The 24,619-nt window shown below is 40.7% G+C and overlaps 7 protein-coding genes across 7 annotated transcripts; 5 read left to right on the forward strand and 2 right to left on the reverse strand.

Annotated features, from left to right (window-relative positions):
- Window positions 1–801: 801 nt before the first annotated feature.
- On the forward strand, window positions 802–2,977 carry K441DRAFT_650123 (glycoside hydrolase family 16 protein). The gene is made up of 6 exons (XM_067646985.1): window positions 802–1,176; window positions 1,231–1,285; window positions 1,334–1,472; window positions 1,522–2,166; window positions 2,218–2,262; window positions 2,408–2,977. The coding sequence occupies exons 1-6, from the start codon at window positions 1,038–1,040 to the stop codon at window positions 2,753–2,755; spliced, it is 1,371 nt and encodes a 456-aa protein (XP_067510191.1). The 5' UTR covers window positions 802–1,037; the 3' UTR covers window positions 2,756–2,977.
- An 869-nt stretch (window positions 2,978–3,846) lies between these two features.
- On the forward strand, window positions 3,847–4,257 carry K441DRAFT_532078 (uncharacterized protein; the record flags this gene model as incomplete). The annotated part of the gene is made up of 2 exons (XM_067642224.1): window positions 3,847–3,944; window positions 4,002–4,257. The coding sequence occupies 2 exons, from the start codon at window positions 3,847–3,849 to the stop codon at window positions 4,255–4,257; spliced, it is 354 nt and encodes a 117-aa protein (XP_067510192.1).
- K441DRAFT_824 (WSC-domain-containing protein) lies at window positions 3,926–5,867 on the forward strand. The gene is made up of 4 exons (XM_067654479.1): window positions 3,926–3,944; window positions 4,002–4,500; window positions 4,823–4,962; window positions 5,016–5,867. Exons 2-4 carry the CDS (start codon window positions 4,361–4,363, stop codon window positions 5,753–5,755), a joined length of 1,020 nt encoding a protein of 339 aa, XP_067510193.1. The 5' UTR covers window positions 3,926–3,944; window positions 4,002–4,360; the 3' UTR covers window positions 5,756–5,867.
- Window positions 5,249–7,904, forward strand: K441DRAFT_799 (copper radical oxidase). Its single transcript, XM_067654455.1, has 3 exons — window positions 5,249–6,015; window positions 6,069–7,090; window positions 7,160–7,904. Exons 1-3 carry the CDS (start codon window positions 5,709–5,711, stop codon window positions 7,832–7,834), a joined length of 2,004 nt encoding a protein of 667 aa, XP_067510194.1. The 5' UTR covers window positions 5,249–5,708; the 3' UTR covers window positions 7,835–7,904.
- K441DRAFT_809 (uncharacterized protein) lies at window positions 7,850–8,345 on the reverse strand. The gene has a single exon (XM_067654464.1). It carries the CDS (start codon window positions 8,274–8,276, stop codon window positions 7,974–7,976), a length of 303 nt encoding a protein of 100 aa, XP_067510195.1. The 5' UTR covers window positions 8,277–8,345; the 3' UTR covers window positions 7,850–7,973.
- Window positions 8,346–9,293: 948 nt separating this feature from the next.
- On the reverse strand, window positions 9,294–10,627 carry K441DRAFT_650126 (uncharacterized protein). Its single transcript, XM_067646986.1, has one exon. It carries the CDS (start codon window positions 10,151–10,153, stop codon window positions 9,578–9,580), a length of 576 nt encoding a protein of 191 aa, XP_067510196.1. The 5' UTR covers window positions 10,154–10,627; the 3' UTR covers window positions 9,294–9,577.
- On the forward strand, window positions 10,354–10,714 carry K441DRAFT_650127 (uncharacterized protein). The gene has a single exon (XM_067646987.1). The coding sequence runs from the start codon at window positions 10,428–10,430 to the stop codon at window positions 10,596–10,598; it is 171 nt and encodes a 56-aa protein (XP_067510197.1). The 5' UTR covers window positions 10,354–10,427; the 3' UTR covers window positions 10,599–10,714.
- Window positions 10,715–24,619: the final 13,905 nt, after the last annotated feature.

Below are 24,619 nucleotides of genomic sequence, written 5' to 3' on the forward strand. Positions count from 1 at the left end.
TGGTGGCTGCATGGAATAAGGGGAGGGGAATCCCGCGGCTGTTGCGATAACGTCGGATATTCGATAATCCTCTAGTTTGAGCACAGAAAATAGAGACTAGGCCATATTATTTTGTGCAGCGAGCTTGTGCACGTGGCGCCGTTGTTTTTCTTCCCTAACCTCGGCGGCTTAAGCTTAATTTCCACAACCGCCACCCCGGGCTTTTGGGCTTTTGGTTTCAGCAGAAACAACAATGCTCTCTCCACCACTGATAGGCTGTGCGCCCCTTTTGCAATCGGTGAGGGTGTGGTCTCGAGAGAATCGCTATGCTGACGAGAATGCGCGGCAGAACGATGCGCTGAGGTGAATGGAAGCTTGTTATCGCCTTTGATTCAGACCCATCTCATTGCGCGACGCACGATGCTGGATGCATCACTTCGCGAAGATTAAAACACTCCGCCAAGGATCGCTATCCCAGGCCGAAAGGGCGTCGCGCCAGGGATCGCTCGCGCCAGGGGAGCGGCTTGCGACTATCCCCCATGTAGCGCCCAAGATCCGAGCCACCCCAGTACTTCCGTATTCAACGTGCCTGCAGCTCTAGTGCATTTCTTCCATCAACCTCGTGCTCCGTGCCTACTCCAGCCACCTCAACCCTGCTACTGCTCCCGACCGAGCAATCAGCTCCACTAAGTTTGTTGCTGGCGCTTCTCTGCTTGTCTACTCGCCTGACTGCCGCTCGAGCTCACTGGTGGCTGACACGCACCGGGGGTTGGCGGCCACTAGCTGCCGCTCGACGCCTGGTGTGGAGGTTCTCAAGAACTTGCTGACTTCCACGCTCTTCTGGGCTGGACCACAAGACGTTCCAAAAACCCCTGTATTGCCTCAATATACAGTCCAGCATGCGAGTGGGGCGTTCTAGGAATAATTATTGATTTTTGAGCCGAGATTGTCGATCCGTGGGCCTTGCAAGTATACCTCAAGCAGATCTTCCAGTCCTTCCGCTTTTATTTTAGATTACTCTAGTCACCAAGAAGAGGAGCGCTGTGTGATACTCCATCATGTCCAGCAGCAATTCCGTTCACACGCCGCCCGTACATTTAGGGACGAACCCATTTGCAACTCCAGTCCGCCTAAGTCGCGCCCCAACTGAGGACGAGAGACGGCCGCATTCATATTTTCCCACTGCTGCAATCAATGGTAAGTTCCACGGATGAATTTTACAGCGGTTCCACGGTCTCACGGTGGATTTAGGACAACACGTACCACGACTTCGGAAATTCAAGAGCGCCCGGTATACAGGTGGAGAGTAAGGAAGCTATCTTCTCTGTATATGTGGTTGCTAACAATAGCTTAGGTATGATAAGCCGTGGACGATTGAGAAGAATCCTCGTCGAAAATGGGAAAGGATAATTTTCTGGGGCTCCATCCTCATTGGTTTTGCCCTTGGTGGTCTAATTTGCTATTTTGCCTACGCTTCCGTGACCAACCACGAGGTAAAATTGTGCAGCCAATGTGTCCAATTTTCTACTGACAGCGAGATAGTACTGCCTGGTTTTAGATGATGAATTCAAAAGCATTGATGCGAACACGTGGAGCTACGAAATTCAGCGCGGTGGTTTCGGCAGTGGCACATTCGAATGGACGACTGATGACCCAAAAAACGCCTATACGGATGAAAATGGTCTTCATATAGTCCCAACACTTACGACAGCGACAACCGGTATCACCGTTGATCAGTTGTATGATGGCTACGTCCTCAACCTTACCACGGATGGCACATGCACGTCCAATGATGTCACCATGTGCTCTATCCGCAGCAATAAGACAGCCGGCACGATCATTAACCCGGTCCGCAGCGCGCGTCTAACGACCAAAGGAAAAAAAATGATTACATATGGAAAAGTCGAGGTTGTAGCGAAAATGCCGAAAGGTTCATGNCTTTGGCCCGCCATCTGGATGATGCCAGAGCAAGACACTTATGGTCCATGGCCTGCCTCCGGAGAGATCGACATTGCGGAAAGCAGGGGGAACTATGGGGATGATTACCCTAGTGGTGGCAGAGACGCATTGATCAGTGCTCTGCATTGGGGCCCTGTGCCTGAGGCAGACGCATTCTACAAGACATCTGGCCAGCATCTCCTCCGCAGAACAGACTACACTGAAAGCTTCCACACTTATGGTGTAGAGGTAAGCCAATAACGTAACTGGCCTAAAGTCACTCGCTAACAGATTCGGTAGTGGAGCGAGAACTATCTCTTCACCTATATTGACAGCCGACTTCTGGTGAGTTTGAAGTCATCTATGTTCTATCTGCATCCACATTTGCGTGAATTTCACATCAAAGCCAAAAGCCCTGCTCAACAACACACTATCTATCTTATACATCTTTTGTTACTACCCAGTGCGTGTTTGCTAATGTGGCCTATAGCAAGTTTTCTTTATTAAGTTCAATTCAAACTACAAGAACATGTGGAACAGGGGAAAGTTTGGCTCGTCGATTTTGAATCACTCAGCCCTCTTCGACCCATGGTCTCAGACTGGCCGGGCCAATACACCGTTTGATCAACCATTCTATCTTATTTTGAATGTCGCAGTCGGCTCAACGAATGGATTTTTCCCTGATGGGGTTGGTAACAAGCCTTGGGGTGACATGAGCGGCACTGCTCCAAAGGAGTTCTGGGACAGTGAACCTCAGTGGATTAACACGTGGGGCGAGGGTGACAAAAGGGGTCTTACGGTCAGGAGTGTAAAGATGTGGAAAGAAGGCACCTGCTGAGGGTAGGAAGAAGTGCTGTTGCATGCAAGAAAGCCACAGTCCACGTACGTGGAAATCAGTGAGATGGCAGAATAGATTTTCTCTCGGTAATTCGTTATACCTGACTTGTAATTTGCTGCATTGTTTTTTTTTTTTTGTGCAAAGGACGGGACTCGCACGGTGCTGGCGCATTTCTAGATCAGACTGGTTACCGCTGTTATGACTTTAGAGCGTTCTGGGTAGGGGGTTTCAATAATTCAGCATTGCCTGTGCGCAATTGGTCGTGTCGACGATACCGTGTTTCGTTGTGATGATTGGCCGTTAGTCTGCCGCCACGGCGTGAGCCACAGCGGCCCAGGGACGTGCCGCAGACGATAACAAGGCTAAAAAAAGGCCGCAAGGATAATTCCGAGCCCGAGCACGGCCTCTGCCTTGTACCCCTGCCGTGTCCACATTCATCGTCCCAGGGCTGCCGTCCGAATCCGCCATGCCACCCTTCGTCATCTCCACCGCCATGCGTCCCACGCGATGGACTGGTCAACTCATCGTGTCTGCAAATCAACCGCCCAGGCACTATCCAAGTACGGTACCCCTGTCCACCATCTATTTTGTTATGCAAGAGATATCGACTCTTCGCCGCTTCGCCCAATCTGCACATTGGCGCCATAAATTTCTCTTCAGTCTCGCTATCAAGTTCCATCACGGTTCAAATTGCCCCCTCCCTCGCTTTCCCGAACCTTTCTTGGAGCTCAAATTAGACGATATGATATCGCCTGCTCAATTCAATATCCTAAGGGCCTAGCTGAAGTTTTGGTTCATCGAGCATGTGCGCCATAACCGAAAGTCAATAGTCCCTGGCCTTATGCCGTTTTAATCTTCACACCCTTCGAAGATTAGGTAATGGAATTATCGGTGCTCTAGCTGCCCTGCGGATAGTACAATATTGATCATTCTCCCTCCCCTCATACTCTGTACCACCTTCACTCGTTTCTTGCATGTCAAAGCCAGTATGGCTCCCACATTCGTTCAATCGGCTCTGTCTGCCCTACTAATAATATCGTCTGTGCGTATCACTTCTCCCCTAACGCAAGGTCATTTGCTGAGCTCGTCATATGCAGGTCTCTCTTGCTGGTGCTGTTGTTATTGAGAAGCGTGCTCTAGTGGCTCCGGCACACCCGGCAACCAATTGGACTTTTACAGGATGTTACACGTATGTTGTTTCCTGTCCGTGAAACTAGACAACCTACTCACGCCTTTGGAAACACAGTGATAGCGTGGGCGCGCGCACCCTAACTGGGGCGGGTTACAACAGCGACAATGCCATGACTGACGAGGCCTGTGTTTCCTTCTGTATCTCTAAGAATTTCATATATGCTGGAACAGAGTATGCTGGAGAGTGCTGTAAGTTTTCATTTCCACCATATACTTGGGTAATGTTTCGCTACCAGATCTTCTTCTCTACATCGCTACCAGATCTCTTCACTGCATCGCCACCAGATCTCCCTGCATCTCGGGGACTCTAAAACCCCTGGATGCGTATAAATTCGCCGAGTCTAATTTTTACTTGCAGACTGCGGAAATTCTCTCGCCTCAACCAGTACCCCTGCAGCCTTATCGGATTGCAACATGGCGTGCAATGGTAACGAAACAGAGCAATGCGGCGGGCCAGACCGACTGACCGTGTTTAATACCACTACTCCACCGGGTCCAGTCGGCCCTTTCGTAAACCCGGGTGTCAACGGTTATCACTCCCTTGGGTGTTATAAGTATGTATTTATTTCAGTTCTTATCCGCAGTGATCTATTTGGGCTGGCGCGAACACTTGCGCCAATTGGATTCAAAGTGGCAGGCTAGCCTATATAGGTTACTATTATTCCTATCCAGGTATGGTGCATTCGATTTGGACTGGAGCATTGGAGTGGATTTGACCTCAGACCCACGCCACGCCAGTCCAAATAGATCACTGACTTATCTGATGTTATACCGCGAGCATTGGCTAGGTAAAAACCAACCTGGCAGTCCTACATAACTCATTCGCGGTACAGAGAAAACAACGAACGTTTAACATAGGCTAATCAAGCAATGCAGTGATTCCGTAGCAGCCCGCACGCTAACAACTGATGTGCAAACAACTGGCGGTCAGAATGCCCTGACTGTCGCATTGTGCACGTCTGCGTGTGCTGCAGGCAACTATCTTTATGCTGGTCTTGAATATGCCTCAGAGTGCTGTAAGTTTCTTCTCTTTTATGTTCTTAGAACATGGCATACTTACTTCTCCTAGACTGTGGTAACACCATCTCAAACTATGGTGCTTCTACTCCAATTGGAGACTGCAACATGATTTGCAATGGCAATTCTTCCGAGTACTGTGGAGGACCCGGCCGGTTGAACATGTATACAACAAAGAGCGCGCCCACGGCGTGGACTGCGTTGGGTTGCTACACCGACTCTGTTGCAGCCCGTACGCTGACCACACGCGAATATCCTGGTACTATGACTGTCGAACTATGTACTTCGGCTTGTAAATCAGCAGGATACATATATGCTGGTGTCGAGTATGGAGGAGAGTGTTACTGCGGTAACTCTTTCTCTAACGGAGGTGGTCCCGCCCCTGATGGTAGCGCTGGATGCAACATGGCCTGCGCTGGTAATGCACAAGAAACCTGTGGTGGAGCGGATCGTTTGAATGTCTTCCAATTTGGCGGTGGAAGCTCCACAACAACTACGCCTGCTAGCTCCACGACAGCACCAACTTCTACGTCTGTAGGCACGGGATCGGCCACTGGTCTTCCCAATGGCTGGGCATACCGAGGCTGCTATATCGACAACGCGAATGGCCGTATCATGAACACCCAAGAACCCGACAGTAATTTAAATACTATTGAGGTATGCGTCAATACTTGTGTTGGACTTGGCTATTCGGTCGCAGGGATGGAGTACGGCGTCCAGTGCTTCTGCGACAACTTCGTCCGAAATGGTGCTAGCCTTACCGCTGACACTGATTGCAACATGTGCTGGTAATTCGGCCGAAAAGTGTGGCGCTGGTGGCAGAATGAGTATCTACTCAAACGCAACTCTTCAAGTTTATCAACCACCGGCACCTCAGAAAACTGGCTTGAACGGGAGCTGGGTATACCAGGGATGTCTTCTTGACAATGCCGAGCACAGAACTTTCCCTTACCAGCTAATCCTCCCCAATAACAACACGGCAAACAATTGTCTCCAATCTTGTCAGGCATTTGGGTATGGTGCTGGTGGTATGGAATATGCTAATGAGTGCTGTAAGTTTTTTAAAGGCGATTCAAAACTAGCAACTACTAATAATAATATACAGACTGTGGTGACGTTGCTAATATTGCCGCTGCCGGTGCTACCCTTATGCCTGAGTCTGACTGCGACGCCGTCTGCACTGGAAATGCATCCTACATCTGTGGTGGCGGTGGTAGAATTTCGTACTACGAATGGACTGGCACACCACTCAATAGCTGGACTTTCGCCTCGGGTAATGCTGCCGGCCAATACCAGTTCTTGATTGGCGGTGTAATTATACCTCTCATTGCTTCACCTGGTGTCAATGGGAAAGTCACCTTTCTCGAGAAATGGGGCACTGGTCCACCTAATTCCACTGGCGCCTATGAGCTTGATCTCAATCTTCTTAACAACTTTACAGCCGCCTGGAGGCCTATGCATGTCCAAACGGATATTTTCTGTGCTGGAGGATTAACTCTTCCTGATAAGGTCGGTAGACAGATCAACATTGGAGGATGGGCCAACGACGCTACCTACGGCATCAGGTTTTACTGGCCTGACGGGTCTCCCGGTGTTTGGGGTCAGAATGACTGGCAAGAGAATGTTAACGAAGTTTCCCTCCAAACAGGCCGTTGGTATCCCACACCAATGATTATGGCGAACGGCTCTATTTTAGTTGTCGGTGGAGAAGAGGGCTCCAACGGTGCCCCAGTTCCATCACTTGAGCTTCTTCCTAAGACTGGGCCAGTCATATTCTGCGACTGGCTTGAGCGCACCGATCCTTACAACCTCTATCCTTACCTTGCAGTTCTCCCCAGCGGTGGTATATTCGTTGCGTACTACAACGAGGCAAGAATCCTAGATGAGGTCACTCTTCAAACCAAAAAGGTTCTTCCTAATATACCTGGAGCGGTCAATAATTTCCTTGGTGGACGCACGTATCCTTTTGAGGGTACAGCGGTCCTCATGCCTCAACATTACCCTTATACGGACAACTTAGTGGCCATGATATGCGGTGGATCGACTCCCGGTCCCGAAGTCGCTCTCGATAATTGCGTCTCTATTGCACCCGATGATCCAAACCCGAAATGGACAGTTGAGCGCATGGTAAGTTCACTTTTGTGCTCGTGAATACATTGTTTGTAATATTGCTAACCTTGATTTTCCTTTGTTCAGCCTTCAAAACGTGTCATCTCTTGTATGACCGCTCTCCCCGATGGCACTTATTTAATTCTCAACGGTGGTCAACAAGGCCGTGCTGGTTTCGGTCTCTCTACCGAGCCAAATCACAATGCGATTCTCTACAACCCATCACAGCCCGTCAACAGCCGTATGACATCCATGGCTAACACCACCATTGATCGTCTTTACCATTCCGAGGCGGTGCTTCTTGACGACGGCCGCGTTTTAGTCTCTGGCTCCGACCCGGAGGATACTCGCTTCGCTCAAGAGTACCGGGTGGAGGTTTTCGTGCCTCCATATCTCATGGGCAATCCCACTCGGCCTGTCGTCACCATAGCATCTAGTCAAAAGGATTGGGCTTATAGCCAGACCTATCAGATTACTGTTAGCGGCACTGTATCCAAGATATCTCTTCTTGGCGCCGTGTCCAGCACGCACGGGAACACTATGGGCCAGCGTACACTATTCCCACAGTTCTCCTGCTCGGGTGGCACGTGCTCCATTACCGCTCCGCCCAACGCACATATTTGCCCACCGGGCTGGTTCCAACTCTTCGCCATAAATGCTGCTGGTACACCCAGCGTGGCTCTATGGGTCCGGATAGGTGGTGATCCCGCAGGTCTAGGAAACTGGCCTAACTTCCCGGACTTTAATGTTCCCGGCGTCTAAATTACTACTATTCTTTCGCACTCCTTACATATCCTATCCCCAACAGCGTTGCTTTGATGGTTAATCTATAATCTATAATCTCTTTTGTGCAATTTTCTAGGGAACTATCTCTTCGGCCATCTTCCGATGGCACATGCTTTCATGAGAGGCGTGACAGCGAAAGGATACCAATGGCGAACTTGATGACCACAAATCGGAGGAAATATCTTAGTGAAGCCAGTGAGGGTGGCAGGAACTGTACATAGATACTCTTAAAAAGAGTAAATTCTTGGTGGGAGACGAAATTCAGCCCTTTGGACATTATCCAAATGCCATGTTGCACTGCCACCGCGCATAAAATTATGTATAAGCCTTTTTGGGGAGCAGTTGGGTACCCTGTTATCCAAGGCTGGGCGTTGCTCGGAAATGGGCTGGACCTGAGTGGTCTAGACTCACAGGGCATGGATGATCCCTCACCAGGTTTGTCGTCTCGCAGGGATCGGGAATCACTTGCAGGGATCGGTAATAAGACCGAGAATGACAGTTAATCTTACTTTAAGGCAGTAAGGCACCGAATTTTTCGTGTTACCCCTAAACAAGCGAGCCATAAGTCTTGTGCGTGGACCCCACCTCTTTTTATGGACCGAGCTTGAGTAACACCAATGGCGACATTTAGGTCATGTCTTGGAGTAGCTAACCAAGCTTTTACAATAAAAAGTGTTTGTGTGTTGATTTAAGTTTCTCATCAGCTTTCCAGCACGAAAACGCCAACTTGCCGAGCGTGCTAGAAAAAGCTTCCGGCCGCTCAAAACAAAACACCAGCGCCGAGGCTGCGACGCCGTAAGGGGAACTTAAAGCCAGCCAACGACCGAGCGTCTCGCGCGGCCTTGGCATCACACGACACTTTTCGCTTGGCCCTTTGGAAAAAATATTGGCGGTATGCAGCCACGAAGCGACGGCATGGCCGCGCGGCTGGCGACGGGAGAAGATCCTGACTACAGGCAGGCCTGCAGGCGCGGCGGAGGACTGTGAAACTTGGGCGTGGAGGCCCGTGCAGGCCAGCACTCACCGCCTCGGAATATCGCAGATAGGAAATCAGAGTACACGAGTCGACATCGCTTGGAGACTCAAAAGAGGGGGAACGTGTTACGGTTAAACACGACGTCGAGTCGATCGCCTCGGAGATTTTGCCAGATGCTGTTTCCCGCTAGCAATCCTTCCGGCACGTTTCCAGAAGCGGCTTCTCTGCATCAACTACTGTTCACCGCTGACTAGCACCAAAGAGACCAGTTCTGTTGGCAACGCCAATTGGGACAACACGTAGCCCCAAATTCCGGTCGGCGCCTAAACACTATGCTAAGACTCACGATAGTAGCTAAAATATAATCTATTTAGATTGTCTGGTTTAACCGGTTATATATCCGGTTAAGAGACTTGATCCTATTTTTAGATTGGATATAAAACGATTTTTGAATCCGATCCGGTCCATTGACATCACTGAGCTGCTACAGTATTCATCGCTCGTCGTCTTTTTCGCGGCCTGATTAGACATCCCCAGATAAATCCCGCAATAAGACAGAATATAGGTACGACAACGCCAACGCTTATATTTACTTTATCAGACCTACTTAATCCGCCACCACCATTTGATGTAGGTTGAATTTGAGATGTCGTAGACGTGGTCAAGGACAGTGTTGATGATGGCAGTAATACGGTGCGAAATGTTGTTAAGGACGAGACAGCTGTCGCGGAAGTGCCTGCCCCTCAGCACGTCAGCGGCATGGTACTGCCATGAGGGCGAGGCGGATCAAAGTTCGTCGACACGGCCGGATATGGAAACTCACTGGAACTCGAAGGTGATAGAATGGAGGAGGAGCTCGAAGTCATTGTAGCCGTGACGGTTGGCCCACCTGTCGTCGTAACAGTGACGACGTCATTGACTGCGGTGTTCAAGGCTGATGTCGATGTAGGCGTTACGATGACAGTAGCAGGCTCTGTGAGGTTGCAGTAGTTATCGTATATCGAGACTGCTGCGCTGTAATCTGGCGCATCGCTACAGCTAGGAAAGTCGGTATAGATACAGCTAGACAGATACGATGACGCAGTGGGCCGTAAATCCTCGCGACACAAACATGAGTTCGCGTTCTGGCACCCGATTGCACACTGAAGATCCTGGTGGCCACCCAGGCCGCTGCCAACGATGCAGGTGTACACACAATTGCGTTGTTGAAGAAGGCCAGAATATTGAGCAATTGATATTGTGTCTGTCGTAGCAAGGGGAATGAGAAGCAGTACCAGTAAGAACAGTGGAAGATTCGGAAGACCCCGTGGGCCACGCATGGCTGGATTCAAAGAGAGAAAGGTAGTAGAAGCATGGTGAAAGAACATGTCAACCGAGTAGCGATATCGATCGAGCGGTAATTACGAATCGTGGTCGTAAGCTTCGTCGTCATCGCTCCGCCACCTACCTCATGTATATATGGAGGCCCTAGAGCTAGATTTAACAGACAGAGTCCTCATTCTTGATATGCATTGGATCGACAGAACAGTTCAACTATTATTAAATTCTCTCGAACGAAGATACGAACCCGAGAAACTTGAAAGGACTCGAAGAATGGTTACGAGCTGCAGGAGAATTGGTCTAGGGCATCAAGTACCTGCGCAGCAAGGCTGGGTACCACGAGGTCAGCGGGTGAAGCCATCAGGCAGTGTCATGCACTCCAGACCAAGGAACTTTGGTATTCTTTTTGCGTGTGGCTGCGGCACGAGAGCTGTCGACCTATGAAACTTTAGAACTCCCATGACTCGCATCAGTCCTTGATCAAACGATTGACGATTGAGGCTCTAACTGATTAACCAAATACTTCGAAGCTGACGACGACTTTTTGATGTATATATAGAGGCTCTAGAGCCATGTTCAATGCAGTAGAGTTCTCGTTTTTGATTGTCCTGTGTGACAAGAGCTGAAATCATTTTCTGCACGATAAGGCTGGATTCATGCTTTGAGGTGGTTTGCTGTCAAGAGACGAAGTACGCCACGGCGAGTGTCGCGAAGTCAGCCTTGACTACGGAGGTCCCTAACGAAAGTTCTTGTACCTTCCTAATTAGGAAGTTTGGCTCACCGCCTACCAAAATATTATAAATTTTGTCACCAGAGGCTCAAAACTTGCATTTAAAGCCTCAAATACAAGGCAATATATAGGCAATTAATTGGCTAATTAATAAGCTAGGTATTTTTGAGTAGGTTCCTACACTATACTAGCTCCTCTACCGACTCTATCCCTTCCCACGCTGGCGTCCACAGCTTGGCGCCAAGCCTATAAACATTAGTATCAACGCTAAGCTCTTAGCCGAACGAGAGCCAACCCCTTATTAATATGCGTGGACGTAAACCAGCGTAGGAAGGGATAAGGTCCTCTAATTAAGCAGTAACCTCTTATTACTTCCTTCTTTCTACTTTCTTGTTAATCGTTTATCCCTTAACACGTCAGCGTCCATCTAGAACCTGGTCCGTGCGCGGAACACCAAAACACTAGCGAGCGCCGAGGACATACTTTGGGTGTAAAATATGTCAGATTCCGTTCTGCAGAAAGGACGAGTGTTAATTACCTTATATTAAGCGACTAAACTCTAAGGAATAAGCTATATAGATCGTTTTATATAAGATTTTATAAACATTACCAGCCTTATATTCCTGAGCGCGACGATTTAATTCAGTTAATTTAATTGGCTAGTTCTTATCGATAACAGATAGACGCGAACTGACGTGTTAGGGGATATAGACGCTTGGTGATTTGGAGGCTTTAGAGGACAATCTATAGGCGGCTTTAAGGACCTTCCTCTAACATATATAGTAGAGGCTATACTATTACTTATAGTCTCCCTAAAGGTAGTAATAGGGTCCTTTTTCCTTACCCACTTCCTTATAGTTTAATTAACTATACGCCACCTAATATCTACTGCTTAGTATTAATCCTCCTACCTATTTAGAGCCCGTTACTCCTATTGCTACTGCTTTTACCGCCAAGGCTCTATAAAGCTAACTTTAAATATTACTATCTTTATATTTCTGCCCTTTATATTTAGTTAGTTTTAAAGCTTAAGCGGCTAAGGACGAGGAGGAGGCTTAATAGATAGTAAAGGCTTAAGGGGAAGCTTATTAGAGGGAGGTTTTAATTAAGTAGGCGGCTAAAAGGCCCATTTAGATTAACATTGGCGACGCTACTTTGGATTATAATTACTATATAGAGGCTCTAGATCTAAAATGTCACAACGACTCAGTCAATCGAGGCACGAGCGCCGTAGAACGTATGCAAGCCTGTACAATTGGTAGTCTATTGACCCGGATATCAAGATGAGGAGCAGAAGAAGGTCGTGGAAAGGACACGTCTATATACATGGAGCCAAGACGTAAGCGAACCCCCCTGACTAGGCCTTATCCAGGTTACGCGCGTCAGTGCCGTAACATAAAAGGTCGTGCGGTAGTTAAGGTCCTATCTTTATACGCTCTAAAAGCTCTAGTAGCTTAGGCTTATTTAATAGAGGCTTTATATTACGGGACTGCCGTTTTATACGCTACGCTATATATATTGCTAGTATTATAGAATTCCCTTCTTTATTAATTTATATAAGGGGACTTTATAGATAAGGGGCTATAAGGCACAATTATAGGAATAAATAGATTGTAAAGAAGATAAATTCTTAAGGAGGTTGTAACGGAACCTTGTAGCAAGAACTACGGTGGGTCCTATTATTAGGCTAGGTGTATAGGAAATGCAAGTATAATAGTCGACAAGTAATAACAACTGGTGGAGTGGTTGCCTAACAGATTAACTTTAATTGTATTCTAAGAATTACTATAAGGAAGGAACTATCTAGGTAGGGACTAAGGGTCCTTAAATACACAACCGTACTCCTATAAAATCCTTCTTATATATAATATACGTATGCTCTATCTACTTTATTATAAATTATATAGATTATATAGATTATATAGATTATATTATATGACTTTAGTTACTATTCCTCGTTATATAGTTCTATCGGCTCTATCCTAGACTATACCTATATTAACTAACTAGCTTCTTTNATCTCTTCTCTAAGTAGTTATAATATCGTACTTAAAGCGTCCGTAATACCATCTCCCTTCTCTTTATCTTCGTCCTTAAAGATCCTAAATATCTTTAAGTTATTTACTAGAGGTGTAATATCCGTCTAATTAATTTAGTTAATATTATTACTTATTATACCTAAAGCAATTTCTTCTTCCTTAACTGCTCGTCGTGCTCGCACTATTATTATAATATTATCTCTTAGTGAGATTATACCGTCCCCGTGTTCTCGCTGCTTAAAAGAGGGATTAGTTTATATTACGTTAGCGAACCTATCTTTGCGATAACCGTTCTCTTACTTAGAGTGCACTAAAGCGAATATTTATTCGTTCTGCGATGTTTGCTTTACCTTTAATGCTAAATATACGCGACCTATTACTCTTAATAGTTATTTAGTTCCCTAATTAATTTGTCTTAGGGTCTCGTATTTAATCTACTGCTACGCGGCTAGATAATAAACTGTCTATTACTTTTATAGAGTTGCGCCATTCTTGGGACGCTAAACAGGAGGCTGCCGATGCTCAGTAACGGGCTCTCGAGTCTCGTCTTACGGCGTCTACTTAGTTAATCCGTCTTAAGAAAGTCTATAAAAAGGTGCGTTTTAAGGAGTAGAAACTTGTAGAATAAGGTTTATAGGAACTTGGCGATAAAAGAACGGATTCTCTTTTAATAGAGAAGGAAATAGATTTAAGTACTTCGGTAACTGCTCTTCTTAGGTCCCCCTTAGGTGACTTATTCTTTAGTAATTCTTCTTTATTAATGCTACCTGACCTAATCTCTTCTAATACTTCTATACCTTTCCTATAGCGTTTTTTAGGTTCTCTAATAGCTTCTAGGTAGTCTTAGTATAGCCTATCTACTTAACCTTATACTATATTTTATTGTTAACGTCCTTATAACTAACGATCTTTAAAACTTACTATTTGTCTTCTTCCTATCCTCTATATATGTCTGCCTTATAGACTAGTGGCTTAACATTCCTATATACTGGCTCTAGCATTATAATATGCTGTATAGAGTAGATCTTTATTTTAGCTAGTAGGTTTAACTTAAACGTAACCGGTGAAATCCTTTATATAATTTTAAAAGGTTCTAGTCTAACGTAGTTTAACTTCTTACTTAGTTATTAACTCTTAAAATTTTTATATAGTAGCTATACTTTATCTCCCTCCTTAAGATCTGGTCCCTTAGATCTCCTAGCATTATAATACTTTTTTATTCTTTCTTATACTTTCTTTACTAATTCTATAAGGTTTATATAAAGATTTATTAATATCTTTATTCTTTCTTTAGCTATACTACTTGTTTTCTTTACTTGCTATAGTAACAACAATATTCTTAGCTTATATCTATAATTTGCCTTAAATAGTAATGTGCCTATTCCTTCTTAAGGTGTTATATTGTATATAAACTATATAATTAGTAATAGCGATACCTAATTATTCTGTGCATAATTAATATAATGCCTTAGATACTACTCTAGTGTCTAATTTAATCTTTCCGTTTAACTATCTGTCTGCGGATAATATATGGTAAAAGTTACTACTCTAACTCCTTACTCCGCTAAGAATACCTCCTAGAATACTGCTATAAATCTTAGATCTCTATCCAATATAATTTTACTTAGTGCTCTATACCTTGCGAACACTTCTTTAATATAGATTCTAGCGATATCTTCCGCTGAGATTTCTTTTATACATGCTATAAAGTATCCCCACTTTATAAGCTTGTCTACTATTACTAAGATCGCATTATAATCTTATCCGGTGATAGGATTTCTTAACTTTAGTAACTTAATAATAAAGTCCTATAATATGACCCCCTATAGTCTCTCTGGTATTTTAATAGGTTATAGCCCTCTATATAGCTTATACCTTATTAGTTTATTTCTTTAGCAATTTAGGTATTCTTTTATAACCCTCCTAGCTATTCTTTAGATTCTATTAATAATGTACTTCTCTTAGAGTCTTAATACTAAGCCTATAGCTCCATTATATCCTTAAGTTAATCCCTTATAGAATTCTTCCATAAATTACTTTACTATGCTTCTTAGGATATATATTACTTCTTAGTTTTTATATATATCCGTTTATAGATCTTTTAGCTATGCTTCTAGAATCCTTTATACCCAAAAGCTTTCTAGTGTCTTATAGACTTTCTCTAGTTTATTATCTTCCTAAGTTGCTACAATTTTTGGATAATTGTACCTAATTAATCCGTCTATGTCTTTTCGCAGTAAAGCCCCTAATGGCTTTTTATCGTTCTGTAGTTTAGCTTTATAGCTTAGAGCGTCTGCCCGCGTATTATCTGTACCCTTAGTATACTAAATCTCGAAATAGTATTCTATAAGTATCTCTACCCATCTAACCTATCTTTAGTTAAGTTCCTTTGTTATTAGGAATCCTATTAGGTTCTTATAATCCGTCTTAACTATAAATGGTTTCTTTATGCCTTGCAAGAATACTCTCTATTTCTTTAATGCTGTAACTATACCTAATAACTCCTTATTATAAATGTTATAGTTTAACTCTAGTGGTGTTATCTTCTAACTATAGTATGCCACTAGGTGCTATTTATTTTGATATTTTTATATAAAGCACGCCCCTAGTATATAGTCTAATGCATCCGTCTCTATAACCGTCTCTAGTCCTAGTTAATAAATCTTAAGAACTGGCTCTTAGGTAAATAACTCTTTAACTTTCTTAAAGAGTTCCCTTTATTCCTCTCCCTATACCTATAGTTCTTCTTTCTTTATTAACCACGTAAACGGCTTAGTGTCCTTTAACCATTATACTATAAACCTTCTATAGTAATTGCAAAACCCTAAAAACGATCTTAACTGCGTAACGTTCTCTAGTTCTTACTAATTTACTATAGCCTTGATCTTTTTTAGATCTATACTAAGTTGGCCTAGTTTAATAATAAATTTAACGAAATTAGTCTTTTTGGTAAAGAACTTGCATTTCTTAATTACTACTAGCATCTATTCTTCTTATAGTCTCCTTAAGACCTATTTAACGTATTCCCCGTGTTCTTCCTTAGTTATTAAGTAGATAATAATATCGTCGAGATATGCTATAATAAATTTATCTAAGTGTTCTCCTAATATATTATTAATACGCTTTTAAAACGTTGCTAGTGCGTTTATAAGCCTAAATTGCATAACTAATAGTTTATATAGTCCTTCCTTNNACCTAAAGGCTGCCTTCTATTTGTNGCCTTCNTTAATTCTAATCTNATGGTANGCCTATNTTAGATCTATCTTTATAAAGATTTACGCATTACCTATCCTATCTTAAATTTCGCTAATTAAGGGTAAAGGATATCTATCCTTTCTAGTAATGCTGTTTAACTGCCTATAGTCGATACATAGCCTTAGTTTGCCATTTTTCTTTAGTATAAACAGTACTAGATAACCCGCTAATAACTATAATAGTCTAATATATCCCTTTCATAAGTTCTCCTAGATAAACTCTTTTAGTGCTCTACCTTCTTCTTTAGTAAGCTTGTAGATTGGAAAGAACTTTAAACTTATTCCTAGTTCTAATTCTATCTTATAGTCCCAAGCTATATACTCTAATAGCTTTTCACTTTTCGGTAACTATAGTTTCTTGCTATACTTGTGGTATCTCTTTAGTACGTAGCTTAGCCCTTTCTCTGTTTCTTTATAGGTCGCCCCTACTTAGTACTATACTAACTTAGCTTATTGTCGCATCTTGCGGCGTTAAGTATCTTTAATATTAACCTAACCTGTAATCCAATTGATCCTTAGATTGTATTCCTGTAACTAAGGCATCCCTAATACTGCCTTATTCCGTACTAATAGTAGGATATTAAAAGACATCTTAATCTATCTCCCTTTAATGGTTATCTAAATAGGTCCTATTTTAAGATTAATAATCCCTCCTCTGTAGGCTATTAGATCTCCTAAAATTATAACTAATAGGTAAGGTTTCTCCTTCTGTCTATAAGGTAGTCCTATTCTTTTAACTACTGCTAGTAAGATATGGTTCCTTATTACTCCACTATCTATTAGCGCTTTAAACTGCTAATCTTGCTATTTAACTTGTAAATTTAGGTGCCGTCCTTAAATTCCTTTAAAGGTCTAAGGCTCTACTACTGGCTCCCTCTAGTTCTATAGGCCTCTACTTTTCCTAACTATTAGCTGCTTAATCCTATTACACTTAGCTTATTCTTTAGCTAATACTTAGTTTACTTTTTGTCTTTAATATACTATAGACACGTATTCTCTAGGTATTTTTACTACTATTATCCGTTTAAGCATTCTTCCGTAAGGAATCTTCCTAGTTAAAGTATTAAACTTCCTTCTTCTTAGACTTCTGCTAGATGCCATCTATATATGTATTTAGCATTCCTATACTATTACTCGTCCGTTATCTAATATATCCTTATAGGGTATTTCCAATTCTTTTCCTTTAGATTCTTATGCATCTCGTATATATTGTCTATATACGCGATCCATGATAACGTGTAGTGTGCTAAGTGCTTTAGGTTAACTCTTAACTTATTCTCATCTTTAAGTTTAAACCTTTATTATGCTGATTTAAATGTTATAACTTTATTCGCAGGTACTAAGATGCGTTACTTACTTCTTTAGTCCTCTAATCGTTCCTCTAGATCCTTTAACGTTATAATTAAGGCTCCTTTAATATGCGTTATAGCCTTTTCCGTAATTAGGTGGTCCTGGATAACTCGTTTATCTAACTATATATAGAAATCTTCCCACTTATCGTTATGCCTTTGCCTATACTACTTTTGGTATAGCTGCTAGAGTATATATAGCTTGTCCATAAGGAAGTATCTTCTTATTACTACGTTATAATAGCCCTTAGTATATTGTTTTTTGAACCTAGTTAGGATTCCTAGATCCTCTTCGTCTTCTAGTTTAGTAAGCCACTTAGCTCTTAGTGTGCCTACTCTTAGCCTATTAGTGATTTTTCGTACTAGCGCTCTGTCCTTTATATATCCTAATATGCTAGATCTCTTATCTAGTTTCTGTTCTTACTATATGATGATTCTTTGCCTAAACTCTTTTATAATTTCTTTTAGTTTGCGCCTTACGCTCTAATCCTTAAAGCCGTCTTACTTTTTAATCCTAGTATTGACTTTTTAATCTTTAGTTCAAACACTTTATTTAACTAGTAAGTCTTCTAGGTTTATATATTCGTCTCCTAGTTTGATTACTATTTATGTCACAGATTCTCTAATCTATAAAGAAGCTCCTTACCTCTTGCCTATAGGTGTCTTAATTCGTACTCCGAATTCTTAATCCCTTAGATTTCTTAATCCTAAGCTCGCTTTTAACTTAAGCTTAGCTCTAGCCTTAGTCTAACTAGGCTTACTTAGTGTTCTTATCTCATCTTAAGAGTTTTAAATCTTATTTATCTTATCTTAAGAATCTTGTGCCTGTAGGAAACTTCGTCCCAAGCTTATTTATATATCTTTAAACTAAGCTGCTGCTCTACTCTATTAGTTTTCGTCTATTATAGGTCCTTGAGCTTACCTTATCTTATTTTAAGAATCTTAGTCATCTCTTATCTTGTCTTGAGAATCTTAAGCCTTTAGCTTCTTGCCTTTATTAAGTGCCAAAGTGGCTCGCTGTCCTACTTCTCTTGCGTCTTACGAAGCGATAGATATTATATCTAGTAGGGTCTTAATCCCTACTAATATTCCTTATTTTATAGTGGAATTATCCTCTGCCTCTAGTATAATATCTTTAATAGCTACGTGTTCCTAGTAAACCGCCCTTATTGCCTTATCGTTACGAAATATTTCGCCTATGTTAAAGTTATTGTCTTTAATGTCCGATCTGCAAACTAGTTCATTGGTTCCTCTATATCCTATAGGTGCTAGCTCCTATAGCCAATAGCTTGCGCCGTACTTGGCGTCCTTATAAATTTGGTATACGTTATTATAATAAAACGCAAAACTTTTAATTAAACACTCTTTTGTTCCTCGTAGTATATTATCGTCCCTCTATACGTATATATCGTCTGCTATTAGTCTGGTTCCCTTTATTGTATAGTATCTCTAACTATCTTTACAATCCCTTACAAAGTGACCTTATTTCCCGCAATTTATGCAAGCTCCCTCTCTAAACTATTGCTTTTACTATAGAGTCTGCCTAAACGTCTTCTGCTGCTAAGATCCCTAGTTTAGCCTCTGCTCCTTAGTCCTATAATTACTAGATCCTTAACCTCTAGGTTTCTACGGTTTCTTACTCTATCTCTTATAGGCTTCTTTAGTACTACTTAGGTCCATTAGCTCTGCGCTATACTATAGTTTCTAACTTAGCTTTAGTTGTTGCGTACTTTACGCCTTATATGACTATAGAACTCTATTCTAACCTTTCTTAGCCTGTTCCCTTTAGTAGATTTAATTATTAATCTTAATTACTTAATCTATTAGTTCCCTTAGGGTATCCGCATCTTCCATTAGAATAATCGCGTCCTAGACTTTAGCTTTAAGTCCCTGTTTATACTATGCTATAAGCGCCCTATTATTCTACTTAACTTATATACTTAATTACTAAGGTTTATTACGTAATATCTTAGAGTTTTCTTTTCGCCGTGGTTACTACCTCTGGGTCTCTAAACATTTATATAAGTTATTCTATAAATCCATTCCAGCTTAAGAACATAAACCGTACCTCTTAGTTCGTTATTGTTATTCCATTTGTCTGGATTTCTATAAGGTAAGGCTTAAACTACTTAAGTGCTCTTCCTGTTAGAAACAATCCTGCGTATACTATTTAATCTATAGGTATTGCCAGCTTAGCTCCCTCTTACGCCACTTTAAAGTGCATTTGCGTAAGAAATCCTTTAAGCTTTAATCTCTCTCCTAAGTATCTTTTAATCGATAGTAACTTAACCTTTACTACGCCTATCCCGTTAATCCTATTTTCTAATATTATATTATTTTCTATTAACTAATTAACTATCTTTTATAGTTGTCCGACCGTTATAGGTTGCTATAAGTTAGTATCTACCATACTAGTGTCGTTACCTAACCTCAATGTAGTTGCTGCCGTTAATAGCGTTGTAGTGGCTGCTTTTAGTGGCATATTGTCCAACTTCTTATATTAATACTATAACTAGGTAGTGATTGTGTAACGGAACTATTAGTATAACTTTTACAACGTGCAGAATACATATATCACAATGATATATACTATGCGGTGTTGTAGATGGATGATTAATTCTTTAAGATCTACGAGTCGCAAGAGGTAAGGCTCATTACGTGTTCTCCTATGACCTCTGTCAACCAATTACGATTTTCTATACCCGGCATAGAAAATCGCCATTAGCTCGCTTACCACTAGCGCCTTAGCCACCCTCACGATGTGTCTAATACTTCTAGCTACACTAGAAATACTTTAGAAAACGTAAAGATCCGATATCCTACAACTATGCAATCTAAAAATCTATATACGCACTTCTCCTTCCTTCCTTACTGTTATAGCACAGGTTGTAATAGTACTAGGTAGTGTTATAGGTACAGGCAGATTACTATAGGTTGCCGCAGATTTCTATAGATTGCGGTCATGTGACACAGAGATTGTATACACCCTCTTTACCATATTCACACGTCGATTAACTAGATTACTAACATAGTGCGTTCTACCCATTCCACTATCTTTAACTCAATTCGGTTTGTGTTAATAAGTCGTTTAAGGGCTAATAATGGTTTGCTTTTAGTTATAGCGTCCGCAGGGTTACTGTCTCCGTTAATTTATTTAACTTCCGCTATTTCGCGTCTTTTATATAACTAGCGTAGGCATATAACATCAATTATAAGTCTCTTCTCTTATATAGTTCCTAGTTTAACAAGGCATTTATAAATTAACTTAGAATTAGTATAAAGAATAAGCGGGAGGCTAATATTAAGTTGCAATTTAACTATAGCTTTAATTGTAGCGCCGATGTCAAAACCATAGGCTATAGCATATAATTTAAAGGCTAGTACGCTTTTAGTAATTCTCTTACACTTAACTAAGAACTAGTAGACAATATTCGCCTTATTTAATAAGTCTACTAGTACTAGGATATATCCAATCTGTAATAAGAGGTCCTTATTATTTACGAATAAGGAATTAGTAAATATAAGTAGTTGAAGTATCTTTATATCAAGCTTAACAAAGCTTAAGCCTCTTATTAGGTTCTCAATTTACCACTAAATTCTCTTATTAAGTAGTTTTACGTCTTTCTCGTTAGGGTTAATCACCTAGGCAGCGTAGAATAAATTAAAAAAAGCTTTAGGCTAGTATACGGACGCAATATAAGCTCCTCTTACTCATTAGGCAATATATTGGTCCTTAGGTATAAGTACTATACAAATAGTGCCTCTAGAACTAGTTATTATAGTAGCTTCCTTAATATTAACAAGGGTCAAGTTCTGGTATTGGCGCTCTTATATAAGCGTAATTACATAATCCTATTATTAGACAATGCCTCCGTTAAACTTAATTAGGTATTCCGGTGTAAGTTACTCACATTCTTTAGTTAGGAACTTAGCTTTCTTAATCTTCTCCTATTCCGAAGCTGCAAAAACTAAATTAGCTAGTAGGAGGGTGTTATTAGTCTGTAAACCAACTATTCCAAAACTTATAGGGTTATTAAGGTAAAGTAGGCAGGGGTCATAAGTGGATTAGCTTATATTTAGTTCTTTAATATAGTGGTTATAGTAAGTCTTAAACCAATAATTGCCTACCTTAGGAATACCGTATAAAGGTCTAACGACCTTTAAAATTGTGCCTTATAAGACTCCAAATACTATACTAAGTTTAAGAGGTGCTTTAATATAAAAGTCTCGGTTTAGTTTTATAGTTAATTATATATAGGCCTATAAAATATCTCGTAAGTAAAGATATGTACCATCGTTCTAAGTTATAGCTATAATGCAAAGAATAAGGCGTTGGCTAACTCGTTAAATTGTAGGTAATTAGGTTAGTACGAGGTCTTTCTCTAGGTCGTTATAGGCCTATATAACTAGTCTTAACTTCTTAAAGGCTTTATTAGTGCCGGGGTTCTTAATCTCGTTAACAAATCTAGAGTTAAATACTCTATTGCCTTATAGTATATCCTTAAGGTTAACTAGTTTAAAAACTCCTTTCTTAAGCAATCCCTTAATCTCCTTCTAGCATAATGCTGTAAACTAATTAGGATTTATAAGTTAATTATTATCCTTATCCTGTAGATAAATTAAGATATTCGCGGTATTTGCTTTAATAGAGTACTTACGTAGTCTACCTCTTTCGCATTTAACGGGTTAAGGTCTAGGCTCAGTTTAAGGTTAAGGTTTAGGCTTAGTTTAAGGTAAAGGTAGTTTAATATCGTTATCTTCTAATTACATATCTTCTATAATTTCGGGGTCTACTATATATAGTTTTATAACTATACTACAGAAGTTAGTAGGTCTATAGGGAAGTTATATAGTATAGGTCTTATTTTTAATGCTAAGTAGGTTATACGGACCAGACCAGTAGCCAGGTTGGCCTATAAGTCCTTCTCTCCATACTAATATAGGTAAGTTAAGTAGTAGGTTATAAATCGCGGTTATCTTAGGTCTGTTGCGCATATTAAGGGCATCTACCACTTAGCGCTCAGCTCTAAGCTTCTTAACTTCTTCTATAGCCTTTTTAAGAGCTACTACTCGTTTTATAACCGTAGGATTGGGTATATCAGATTCCACTATACGTAGGTAAGCTCTAAATACTAACAAGGTAGGTATAAGACTATTAGGGCCTATAGAGTCGTTAATTGCTTTAAAAGCCATTTACAAAGCTATATCTTTATCAATATCTGGTAGTTCCGTAATAATAATATAGTATATACAACGGAGGGGGCTATAGTAATATTCTACCATTCTAACTAAATTATGGGCTTCGATAGGTACGCCTTTTATAACTATTCTAAGTATTATAGCGTATTATTTAAATTCTTTACTCACGAAGTTCTTGCCTACATCGTGTGTAATAATATTAGGGGGTCCTAGGTATATATTAATCCAGCACATTCGTAGTACATCCTATATATACTTAGCGCTAATGCTTTACAGCTATCTACCGGCTTAAAATCGTATTCCTTTATCAATAATGTATAGCAGAGGTGTGCCATTAATATACATAATATTAACTATAATTAAGTAGTTAAAATTAATATTATTATATAAGGTAAATCTAAATCTACCAGGCGACTTTCCATGTTTTTAACAATAGTGGCAGTAACGTATGAGATAGTCTAAAGTCTTACTATCAATGTCGTGCCCTAAGCGTTTAAGTATTCATACAAAACGCTTAACTAAAGGGTAGCCAAAGCAACGATATAGTCGTCTCAATTTAATGTCAGTTAAGTAGCAGGGGTTTTAATTAAATAATATAGTTAAGTAGTTGCACAGGGATGTGTTTTAAAGGAGGAATAGATGGCCAAAGCAACGTATAACTGGTACTTCGCTCTAAGGGGTAATTAGCATATTTTTTAGGTTGTTGAAGTATACTTGTAGTTAATCTATATTTGCCAGGCAGAGTAAAAATAGGGTATCGACTTTAATAATATAAAACTCAATTATGCCGATTAGGGTAGTTACTTTAGTTAATCCAATTAATAAGGTTAATCCAATACTAAATTGTATATTAACCATGCCTTATATAGTAGTATTAAGTTGTATACCAGTATCAAGTCTTTAGAATGCTAGGAATTGGCCGTATCCTACTATAGATCGTTTAGATGCTCCTATATCAATTATTATGCCTATAAAGTAGTCTATAGTATAGCGGGACGTAAATATAGTTGCATTATAGGTAAAGGGGTCCTGGTCGGTCATAAAAGGTATTATATTATCTATAGTTGTAACCAAATAGCTAAAGGCTTTATTAGCTAGGGTAGCAGCTATAGAAGTTGCTTTATACTGTTTTACTTAGCCAAAAGAGGTATAGAAGTGGTTAATATCTAGTTAAGAGTTCTTACCGGTTGCCTCATAATTTATATTAATAGTTAGTGCTTGGAAAGCTTCCTTAAGCTCTTCTTCTAAGTCAATATCGTTATCCTTATAGTCCATAATATATTAATTAAGTTGTTTGTTAAATCGGTTATTAAATTTACCAAACTTATCTCTATTAGCGGTTCTAAACTTAGCTTTAGACTCTTCTTATTCTTCTTAGGTGTAGTTTTATAATCAGCGGCCTTCCTTGTTACATATAAAGCAACGTAGTTTATAACGTGGAGAGGAATAAGGGCGGGTGCGGTCGCGGTTGTAGATTTAGTCATAAGTTCGGTTTCAATATTAGTTATAGTTTTAATACCAATTATAGCTATTCTCCCTTCTAAAGTACTAACAATCTATATAGTAAGCTTAAGTTTAAGCTTACTCTAGGTTCTGTTTTTCATAAGCCGTAATTAAGGACTGTAGTTTGTTAATAAGGGGGCCTAGTTTTTAAGGTAGGTCTAATACAGCGAATTAGTATGCGTGAATTCCCTAGCAAGACGTAACAAGTTTATTAGTTAGGAATAGTATTGTTTATAGTTCTAGGGTAAGGCCATGCTATAGTTGGGAGAGTATATTAATTAATATTTGGAGGCAATTACTGGTTAATTTATCTATATTCTTATCCATTATTATCCTTAATGAGATTATATTCTATTTACTAAGGTTCTTACATTCTAAGCCAGGGCCTTTA

The sequence above is a fragment of the Cenococcum geophilum genome, assembly GCF_001692895.1.
Source record: "Cenococcum geophilum 1.58 unplaced genomic scaffold K441scaffold_1, whole genome shotgun sequence".
NCBI classification, from domain to species: domain Eukaryota; kingdom Fungi; phylum Ascomycota; class Dothideomycetes; order Gloniales; family Gloniaceae; genus Cenococcum; species Cenococcum geophilum.